The 11,514-nt window shown below is 36.8% G+C and overlaps 1 protein-coding gene across 1 annotated transcript; it reads left to right on the top strand.

Moving 5' to 3' along the window:
- Positions 1-269: 269 nt before the first annotated feature.
- LOC124943414 (probable xyloglucan galactosyltransferase GT11) lies at positions 270-2,996 on the top strand. The gene is made up of 2 exons (XM_047483920.1): positions 270-1,034; positions 2,016-2,996. Exons 1-2 carry the CDS (start codon positions 270-272, stop codon positions 2,943-2,945), a joined length of 1,695 nt encoding a protein of 564 aa, XP_047339876.1. The 3' UTR covers positions 2,946-2,996.
- The last annotated feature ends 8,518 nt before the right edge of the window (positions 2,997-11,514 follow it).

The following is an 11,514-nucleotide window of genomic DNA, read 5'->3' as shown; positions in this document are numbered from 1 at the left end:
TGTTTTTCCTTCTTTATTTTTAACTTCATGTCTTCTCACAAAAACTCTCCTTTCCCTTTTTCTTCATGTTTCATACGTAAATTGCTCTTCTTCCATTATCATTTTTTTCGCTCAGCTAAGATGTCTTTGTTGATACATTTTTCGGGAATTGGATGATAAAACGCTAACAACAATAGATGGAAAACAATCTGATCGCATTTAGATGCCGCAATCACCTTTGTTTCGTTCTAATCTCCCTGTTTGTTGTGTGGTACTTATTGATTTACTATATGTATGATTGGCCTTCGAACCCCATCCTCACCAGCTCGTTTCCTATGAATCCTTATGAAAATCTAAAATTATTCGAAACTCCTAAGCTCGATGGCACAATCGTTGCAGATATTCCCAATTCAGTCATTATCATGTCTCCTCCTGATGAAGATGTTTGGAATCCAAGATTGGAGGAAGAAGAAGAGAGAGTGCCAATGGAAAACCAGATCAACAAACAAGATCAACGAGATTCATCGGATTCTGCTAAATTTGGACACCCAATAGGACCCACAACGGAATCTTCAATTGAGACAAACAAGATAAACAATCCAACAAAACCAGAGGATGCTTCATCGGATTCTGCTAAATTTGGACACCCAATTGAACCCACAACGGAATCTTCATGCAAAGGCAGATATGTTTATGTTCAAGAAGTTCCAACGAGATTCAATCAAGATCTTTTAGACAATTGTCATTCACTCAACAACTGGACCAACATGTGTCAATACATGGAGAACATGGGTCTTGGTCCTCATCTTCGTCGCACCATACCAGGTGGGGAATCATTCTACGCCACCCACCAATTCTCTCTCGAAGTCATCTTCCACAACAGAATGAAACAGTATAAATGCTTAACAAAAAACTCATCAATGGCATCCGCTGTTTTCGTGCCTTATTATTCGGGTCTTGATGTGGCTCGTTATCTGTGGGGATCCACCGCCGCTTTGAGAGATGCGGGACCCATTGATCTATACGAGTGGCTTCGGAATAGAAGGGAATGGAAGGTTTGTTAGAATTTTCAACTCATCCATCTAATCATTATTGAAGCTCTAAGTTTAAATTGGGAACATAATTTCTGTCATGCCTTTGAATATGATGAGTTTGTGCAACTTTTAATTTATTTTTTTTAACACATTTTTTAAATAATATAGAGAGACATAATAGTTTAATATAAAAAATAGTAAAAATAACTCAATTTAATTGATTAGTTATCATCTATTCAAATAATTAATCTTTCAAACTCTTTCAATCTTTAGAGATGACGGTAAGGAAGCAAGATCCAATCCTACCAAATTAATATGTTCTCATGTTCACTCTTACAAGGAAGGGGCAATATCATAAATAAATGAAACCTCTTATTTATCATATTGTCATTCTCTTTGTCAGTCATGTCAGAGGAACCACGAAGCATATTAATTTGATGTTAACTGTAATATACATTAAACAAAAAGATACATAAAACATTATGTTTTATTAAGAAGAGTATGCCCTTCATTATTAATTTGATTTCAAATATATTTGACTTATAGTTAGAGATTAATTTATGATACCGAGAATAAGAGAAGTTTAGAAAAATAGACATCTAATCTATATTCATAGCTACATATTTTTTTAGTACAAAACTCTATAACTATTACAGATTTATCTTTAGAAGTCTTTAACCTCTTACAGATCACTTGAGATCCTCTGCAACCAAATTAATATGTCCCCTCTCACAATATGATAAACTTATTTTTGAGGCCATTGAAATATAAAACATGATATTAATTTAGGTTAACTTAATACAATGTTTTATATGGAGCATCATAACTTAATGGTAAGTGTAGAAACTCATTGTAATAAGTTTGGATCTATGATAATTTAAAAGGAAATATTTTGTTACAATTTTCATTATGAATTTGTGATCATAGGAATATTTAATTTTAATGAACTAATTTACATATTCTCATATTTATTTTATTTGACTAAAACTAAATACTCACAAGGTTATGTCGGGACGAGACCACTTCATGGTTGCTGGTCGGATAACATGGGATTTTCGCCGCGGAATTGATGAGGATTCTGCATGGGGAAACAAGCTAATGCTCTTACCGGAATCCCAAAACTTGACGATGCTTACAATCGAGTCGAGCCCATGGAACAAGAACGATTTTGCAATCCCATACCCGACGTACTTCCATCCCTCAAACGACAAAGAAGTTTTAAATTGGCAAAACCGAATGAGAAGGGTTAAGAGACCATACTTATACTCCTTTGCGGGAGGCAAACGTCCAAAGATAGAGGATTCTATCCGTGGCGAGATAATGAACCAATGCCAATCCTCGGGGAGAAAATGCAAGCTCATGGAATGCATAGATGCAAGCAATAAGTGCTTAAAGCCCGATTACCTGATGAAAATATTTTTTAGCTCCGTATTTTGTCTTCAACCTCCGGGCGATTCCTTTACTCGAAGATCGATATTTGATTCGATAGTAGCGGGTTGTATACCGGTTTTCTTTCATCCAGCATCGGCTTACACGCAGTATTTATGGCACTTACCGAAAAATTATAAGAAGTATTCTGTATTAATATCGGAGGGGGATGTTAAAGCGAAAAAGGTGAGAATTGAGTTGGTTCTGGGAAGTATGAAGAGATCGGAAGTGATTGCAATGAGAGAAGAGGTTATAAAGTTGATACCAAAGGTGGTTTATAAAGATCCGAGATCAAGATTGAGAACGGGGAGAGTGGAAGATGCGTTTGATTTGACAATGAAAGGTGTTCTTGAGAGAGTGGAGAGGCTAAGGAAGGAAAATGGTCATGAGAGACTTGATCTAGAACCAGAAGAGTTGAGCTGGAAGTATAGATTTTTTGGACATACGGAAAATAATAATGAATGGGATCATTACTTCAAGAGAAGAGACAAAATTGTTTATTAAAATTAGTAGTGTTTGCGTTGTTGTTAGAGCTTTTCTTGATATGTGGTTTTTCTTAAACAAATATTTCACTTTTTTCTTTTCTGATTTTTAAAATAATATCCCCTTTGACAAACTTCTTTGCTCTCCGATCAAACTTCCATTTGTTGGTGCATGTAAGCCATACACACAAATACCTTTAAGTTGTTGAGTTTTGGAGGAGCTTCATTCCAAACTTTTTACGGTGTCTTTCATTCCAATGTCGTCGATGGATAACGATTGATAAAATAAGCCGCAGTGTTAACCGTCTTACCTTAAAACTGCTTCGATAGACTAGCTTCAAACAACATACACCGGACACGCTCAAGTAGCGTTCTATTTATTCGCCCCGCTAAGGCATTCTGTTGTGGTTTCTGTCTGACGGTTTTGTGACGAAAAATAATAAATAATTAATAATCTTGGAAAACATTAAATGTGATGATAAATCTCAAGAGTTGAAGATTGATCGTGAGAGGAAGATGAAGCTCAAGAGATGCATTACTTAATGTCATGAATTGCATTTACTTTGAGTTCTAGATTATTCTATTTTATCCTTTAAATTGAGAGTTTCTCATTAGTTTTTTAATATCTCAAAATTAAGTGAGCTGTAGCTACTTAAAGATTTCTATCAATAAAATCATATTTTCTTAGTTATAATATTTTCCGCACCAACAAATTTGGTATCAGAGCAAGGTTACGTTTCAATCTTGAAATGGCATCTACTCTATTCTCATACTCTCCAAGTCAAGTTCCTATCTTTGAAGGTGAATTCTATGAATTCTGGAGCAGCCAAATGGAAACATTTTTCATATCCCTAGGTCTTTGGGATATGATAGATGAAGAAGAACTCGATGTGCCCGATGAAGACGACGAAGGATATGCGAAATTTGAAAAGGATCTCAAAAAACGAGATGCATTAGCTTTGCGCTATATTCAACAAGGAGTTGGGAAAACCATATTCCCTCGTATTTTTGGAGTAAAAAAGGCTCAAGATGCTTGGGTGATATTGAAACAGGAATTTCAAGGTACGGAGAAGACGATCGCATTAAAACTCCAAGCCCTATGGAAAGATTTTGACAATCTAAAGATGGAAGATCGAGAAAAGGTACAAGATTTTTCTTCTCGTGTTTCTACTATTGTCAATCAAATAAAAAGCAGCGGAGATGAAATCAAAGACAAAAAGGTTGTTGAAAAGGTTCTTCGAAGCCTTCCTCAAAAGTTTGATCATGTTGCTGCTGCGATTGAAGAATCAAAAGATTTGTCCAAAATGACAATATATGAGTTGACTGGATCTCTTCTAGCACATGAGCAAAGAATTAATCGTTCTTGTACTCCATCAACTGATCAAGCCTTCAAATCCAAGCAAGTACCAGAAGCGTTTTCAAGAAGTCATCACAACAAATTTGGTAAGAAAAATGAAAAGGCATTCGGTTGGAAAGGCAAAGCACTACAACAATCTGGTGATTCTTATTTCTGTATCATTTGCAAGAAAACAAATCATGAGTCAAAAGATTGTTATTTCAAATGCAAAAGATGCAAAATCCCTAATCATTCTCAAGGGGATTGTCGATTTCAAAATCAGGAGAAGAAAGAAGATGATGCAAAATTTGTGAAAGAAGATTATGACGTTATGTTTGTTTCTCTGAATGGTGAAGAGAAGTCAAACAGTCGATGGTATCTTGATAGCGGTGCTAGCAACCATATGACCAGCAATAAAGATATGTTTGTGGAGCTCAACTCAGACATTACTTCAACCGTTGTTCTTGGAGATGGTTCTTATCAAGATGCGAAAGGAAAAGGAACCATTGCTGTTCCAACTTCGGGAGGTAATAAAAAGCTTATCACGGATGTTCTTTATGTCCCTAATATTTCATATAATCTTCTTAGTATTGGACAACTTATTAAGAAGGACTTCTCGGTATATTTTGATGATGGAAGATGCAAAATATTTGACAAAAAGAAGAATGTGGTTGTGGCGACTGTCGAAATGAAAGATAAGACTTTTTCTCTCACGTTTCCATTGAAAAATGATTGTGCATTAAAAGTTGAAAATGAAGATTTGTCTAAGCTTTGGCATCTTCGATATGGTCATCTAAATCAACGGGGAATTCAGCTGCTAAAAGAGAAAAATATGGTGGTTGGACTTCCTTCTATTCAAGTGATGAATGATATATGTGAAGGTTGTATTTATGGAAAGATGCACAAGCTCCCATTTCCCAAATCTACATGGCGAGCAAAAGCACCACTTGAACTTGTCCATTCTGATATATGTGGCCCGATGCAAACTCCTACTCCTGGAGATAAGAGGTATTTCATTCTCTTTGTTGATGACTATACAAGAATGGTGTGGATTTATTTTCTTAATCAAAAGTCCGAAGCATTTTCTATTTTCTTACGATTCAAGTCTCTAGCTGAAAAGGAAAGTGGTCATATAATGAAGTGCTTGAGAACTGATCGTGGAGGAGAATATCTCTCAAATTCCTTTACAGAATATTGCAAAGAAAATGGTATCAAAAGACAATTAACCGTCAGTAGATCTCCACAACAAAACGGCGTAGCTGAACGAAAAAACCGTACGATTGTAGAGATGGCGAGAAGCATGCTGAAAGGAAAGGGAATTCCAAATCCATATTGGGCTGAAGCTGTTCACACAGCTATATATATTCTCAATCGATCACCAACCAAAGCGGTCAGAAATAAGACTCCATTTGAAGCTTGGTATGATAAAAAGCCCGTCATTGATCATTTAAAAATATTTGGGAGTATTGCTTATGCTCTAATCCCATCTCAAAGTCGGGAGAAGTTTGAAGAGAAAGGCCAAAAACTTGTGTTCATTGGCTACAGTGATGAATCCAAGGGATATCGATTGATGAATCCATTGAACAACAAAATTATTGTATCTCGAGATGTTGTTTTCGATGAAAAAGCTACTTGGAATTGGAAGGGGAAAGAAGTTGAAGACTTGGGATCACAACCATTTACTGATCCAATTGCATCCCAAGCTAGTACATCCCAAGCTAGCTCATCTCAACCTTCTGCACAAGACTCAGAACCTGATTCAGATAGTCCTCCAAGAAAGACCCGAATGGTTCAAGACATTTATGATGAAATTGAGTTTGGATTAATTTCTTGTGAGCCACAGTCATTCCAAGAAGCTTCTCAAAAGGAATATTGGCAAAAATCAATGAAGGACGAGTTATCTACAATTGAGAAAAATTCAACATGGGAACTCGTGGACTTGCCAGATGGAAAGAAAACTATTGGTTTAAAATGGGTCTACAAAGTAAAGTACAGTGAGGATGGTTTGATTCAAAAACATAAAGCTCGACTTGTCGCCAAGGGTTATTCTCAACAACCGGGAGTTGACTTCTCAGAAACTTATGCTCCTGTTGCAAGAATGGAGACAATCCGTACTTGTGTAGCCATTGCAGCTCAGTTGGAGGTAAATATATTTCAACTTGATGTAAAATCAGCTTTTCTAAATGGAGAAATTCAAGAAGAGGTGTATGTTGAGCAGCCCGAAGGTTTTGAGATCAAAGAAGAAGAGAAGAAAGTTTATCGACTAAAAAAGGCATTGTATGGGTTAAAGCAGGCACCCCGAGCGTGGAACAGCAAAATCAATAGCTATTTCATCAAGAAAGGCTTTAATCGAAGTACAAGTGAATCATCTCTCTATGTGAAGACTATTGACAAAGATTTCTTGATTGTATGTTTATATGTAGATGATCTCATCTATTTTGGAACAAACAAAGCTATGGTGGCAGAATTCAAGAATCAAATGATGAAAGATTTTGAGATGACAGACTTGGGACTCATGAAATATTTTCTTGGTATACAAGTTAAGCAAAGTCCAGGAAGAATCTTTCTATCTCAAGAAAAATATATTGAAGATCTGCTCAAGAAATTCAATATGAGTCAATGCAAGCCCCTCTCCACTCCTATGGCGTTGAATGAAAAATTTCAAGTTAACGACGACGGTGAGAAAGCTGACTCAACTAGTTATAGAAAGTTGATTGGTTCATTAATCTATCTCAACACGAGACCGGATATCACACATTCGGTAAGCTTGCTTTCTAGATTTTTGAATGAGCCAAGTCAAATTCATTTTGCAGCCGCAAAAAGAATCCTTAGATATCTTAAAGGCACAAAAACTCAAGGCATTGAATTCAAAAAGGAAAGTGAATGTAAGCTGGTTGGTTATACAGATAGTGATTGGGCAGGCTCGATTGATGATCGAAAAAGTACCTCCGGTTATATCTTTTGTCTTGGATCAAATGTAATATCATGAAGTTCAAGAAAGCAGAAATCTGTGGCATTGTCATCAGCCGAAGCAGAGTATATAGCATGTACCGATGCAGCTTGTGAAGCTGTTTGGCTTCAAAGAATTTTAAAGGATATGAAGTTTGAGCAATGTGAGCCGACAATTATTCATTGTGACAATATGTCAGCTATTGCAATGACAAAGAATCCTGTTTTTCATGCTCGGTCCAAACATATTGAACTACGACATCATTTTATTCGAGATTTGGTTACTCAAGAAGTAATTTCCATGAAGTTTATTAAGACAGAGGATCAGCCAGCAGATATCATGACCAAAGCCGTCACGATTGACAAGTTCGACAAATTCAAGAAGAAACTCAAGATTACTAATTAAGAGGGGGTGTTAAAAATAATAAATAATTAATAATCTTGGAAAACATTAAATGTGATGATGAATCTCAAGAGTTGAAGATCGATCGTGAGAGGAAGATGAAGCTCAAGAGATGCATTACTTAATGTCATGAATTGCATTTACTTTGAGTTCTAGATTATTCTATTTTATCCTTTAAATTGAGAGTTTCTCATTAGTTTTTTAATATCTCAAAATTAAGTGAGCTGTAGCTACTTAAAGATTTCTATCAATAAAATCCTATTTTCTTAGTTATAATATTTTCCGCACCAACAGAAAGGTGTTCTTGAGAGAATGGATAGGCTAAGGAAGGAAAATGGTCATGAGAGACTTGATCTAGAACCAGAAGAGTTGAGCTGGAAGTATAGATTTTTTGGACATACGGAAAATAATAATGAATGGGATCATTACTTCAAGAGAAGAGACAAAATTGTTTATTAAAATTAGTAGTGTTTGCGTTGTTGTTAGAGCTTTTCTTGATATGTGGTTTTTCTTAAACAAATATTTCACTTTTTTCTTTTCTGATTTTTAAAATAATATCCCCTTTGACAAACTTCTTTGCTCTCCGATCAAACTTCCATTTGTTGGTGCATGTAAGCCATACACACAAATACCTTTAAGTTGTTGAGTTTTGGAGGAGCTTCATTCCAAACTTTTTACGGTGTCTTTCATTCCAATGTCGTCGATGGATAACGATTGATAAAATAAGCCGCAGTGTTAACCGTCTTACCTTAAAACTGCTTCGATAGACTAGCTTCAAACAACATACACCGGACACGCTCAAGTAGCGTTCTATTTATTCGCCCCGCTAAGGCATTCTGTTGTGGTTTCTGTCTGACGGTTTTGTGACGAACCATCCCTTCTTCCTTCATAAACTAATTGAACTCCTCTCCTAGGTACTCCAAACTGTTATCTATTCAGAGCTTTTTAATCTTCTTCCCGGTCTAAGTCTCTACCATCTTCTTCCACTCCTTGAATTTAACAAATGTCTCATTCTTATGCTTCAATATGTATACCCAAACCTTGCGCCAGCAACCATCAATGAAGGTGATAAAGTACCGACCTCCACATGGAGTTGTAGTCTTCGCTAGTGCTCACAAGTTTGAGTGAAGATAACTAAGCATCTCCCGACTCACCTCAACCGACTGCCCAAACTTCACCCTTGTAGCTTTACCGTATGTGCAGTTCTCGCAAAACTCTAAATCATCAAGTTTCTCCTTGCCAAAATAGCCTCTTTTATTCAACTCTTTCAAACCCCTCTCACTCATGTGCCTCAATATCTTATGCCATAGACTCGTGGGTGATACATTTTGAGACTCCACCACTACCGCCATATCACCAACCAAGGTGTTGCATTGAACTATTCTCTTGTATGTCTCTCATTACAACTAGCGACCCCTTTGTAACCCTCAATACGTTCTTCTTACTCTTTCATGCAAAACCCAATTGGTCTTGTGAGACGAGAGAGATTAAATTCCTCTAAAGGCCTAGGACGTGTCGTACATCCATCAATACCCTTCCGATTCCATCATGCATCTTTAAACGCACTTTTCCGATCCCCATCACCCTATAAGACTTGTTATTACCTAAAAAAACCTCGCCCACCAAAGTCTTCTCATAGGTCTCTAACCAACTATCGTTAGATATCATATGGAACAAACATCCGAAATCCATAATCCTATGCTCGTCAGACTAATTAGAAGAGACAACGAGAATATCCACACTTTGGTACCCATTCTCGACCTCTTGAACAACCACCGCTTCTTCGCTCTTCTTCCTTTCGTTACATTCCATCTTTACTCGAATCTCTTAAATCCGAACAATCTCACTTAAAGTTCCTCTCCTTATCACAATTGTAGCACTTAGTAGATTTCTTCTTGAGAGACTTTGTACGCCTCTTCTTCTTGCTTTTATTGTCTCTCCTCTCGGTTCTCCCTCGAACAAAGAGTTCATCTCCACTTACATTACTCTCTTCATTCTTCTACTTTTAATCTTTCGATCTCAAGGCACTCATCACATTATCGAGGGTAAGCTTCGCTCTCCTATGCTCGAGTATTTCTATGAACGTCTCATACGACTTCAGTAAAGAAATTAAAAAACATCATTTCTTTATCCTCATCCTTGTATTTCTCCCCGATGTTTTCTAAATCAAGGAAAATCTTGACATAATTGTCGAGATATGTCTACAAGTCCTTCCCCTCAGCCATTATAAACTTGAATAATCTCTACTTGATGTAGATCCGAGACGATAATGTCTTAGTCATATACAAAGACTCCAATTAAAGTCACACCTCTGTTGTCGTTGTGATACTAGCAACATTTCGCAGCACTTTATCATTGAGACTAAGGAATCAAGGTGTTATATGCCTTTTCCAACACCTCCATCTTTTTCTCCGCGTCTATCGAGACCGGTAATTGTGATTCCCCTCGAGTGCTTTAACAACTCCCATGTTGCCTAAGTGTTCCCTCATCTTCATCTTCTATAACTCAAAGTCTTTTGCCCCATCGAACTTCTGGATATCAACCCTAAAAGTCGACCCCATCTAAAATCTTCAAAATAATTGACCGAATCAAGAAAACTCACCCAAAAAAATCAAACTACGACTACCTTAGCCCAACTTGGTTCTAATACCAATTTGTGGTGAAAAACTATCACCCTAAGAATGTAAGTAGAATATTATTAACCATAGTGGATGCAGAACAATAGCGTAAAAGTAAGAAAGAAGAAAATAACGACACAAGAATCTTACCCATGTTCGGACCAACATTATTCTACGTCCTGTTTTCGAGAATCGATTCAATAGAGTTATAATAGGGATTACAAACTCTAACTCTCTATGTTTGTTCTAGGTTTTTAGTCACATTCTCTCTTCTCGTTTACAATGTATATATAGGCTTTTAAAATTTATAATTAGGGTAAAGATCATATTATATCTTTGACAACTCCACCATGATATGATCTCCAGACAATTTAGCTCATATTTCTATAATAATACGATTTGATTGACATCTTCACCATTATGTGATTTTATGCATTTTTCAATCCAATAAATAACCGCACATATCTTCCTTCCCTTTTTTGTAGCTAACATTGAGACACAAAAAATTATGCCTCAAAACCCTAGACCCAATTCCACACATAAAAATTTGGCATTATCATTTATCTTGGTCTTAAGTTTGAAGGCATGTTCTAATCTACTTTATTATGTTGGGGGAGAGAACATAGACATAACACATAAATAGTAGTCATAATTTATCTAACAGATACGTAGTTAGACGTTGAAGTCTAACTCCATTAGACGTGGTAGTCTAATGGGCAACGTAGTTAGACGTTGACGTCTAACTCCTTCAGACAAGTCTGAAGGGATGTGTAGTTAGACGTTGTAGTCTAACTCCATTAGACTTGTCGGTCTAATGGAACACGTACTTAGACATTGACGTCTAACTCCCTTAGACTAGACAGTCTAATGGAGCATGTTTAATTCCTCGCTTCAGTAGCCGTTTGAAGTTAGCATACGTCTACCCACGATCAACTAGTTGTCTGTTACTCTGCTCCACTCACTCATGTGCAGTCTGATAAGCCAGCTAATTGCATCAAATGAACGAACACCACGTACGCAAATGTCCTTCCAACGGTTTGTTCAGTACAAGACAATATCAAAGAGGATATTCGGCGCACTATCAGTCTGGTATGACCACGATCCATTTGCTCAGAGTCTGTTGTACTCTTGTCCTATGGGCAGCCTTCCAATGGATGCTTGCCACGTGTCCATGAACAAGATTCGATTGTTGGTGTCCTTCTACTACAAATAGATGCTCAAGGACAACGGACGAATCACTGGTTACTTTGCTCACATTATTGTCTTACCGAATTACTCTTGCACT

Source organism: Impatiens glandulifera, chromosome 6 (genome assembly GCF_907164915.1).
Source record: "Impatiens glandulifera chromosome 6, dImpGla2.1, whole genome shotgun sequence".
Classification (NCBI taxonomy): domain Eukaryota; kingdom Viridiplantae; phylum Streptophyta; class Magnoliopsida; order Ericales; family Balsaminaceae; genus Impatiens; species Impatiens glandulifera.
The sequence above is the reverse complement of the archived record's forward strand: the minus strand, read 5'-3'. Positions and strand labels throughout refer to the sequence as shown.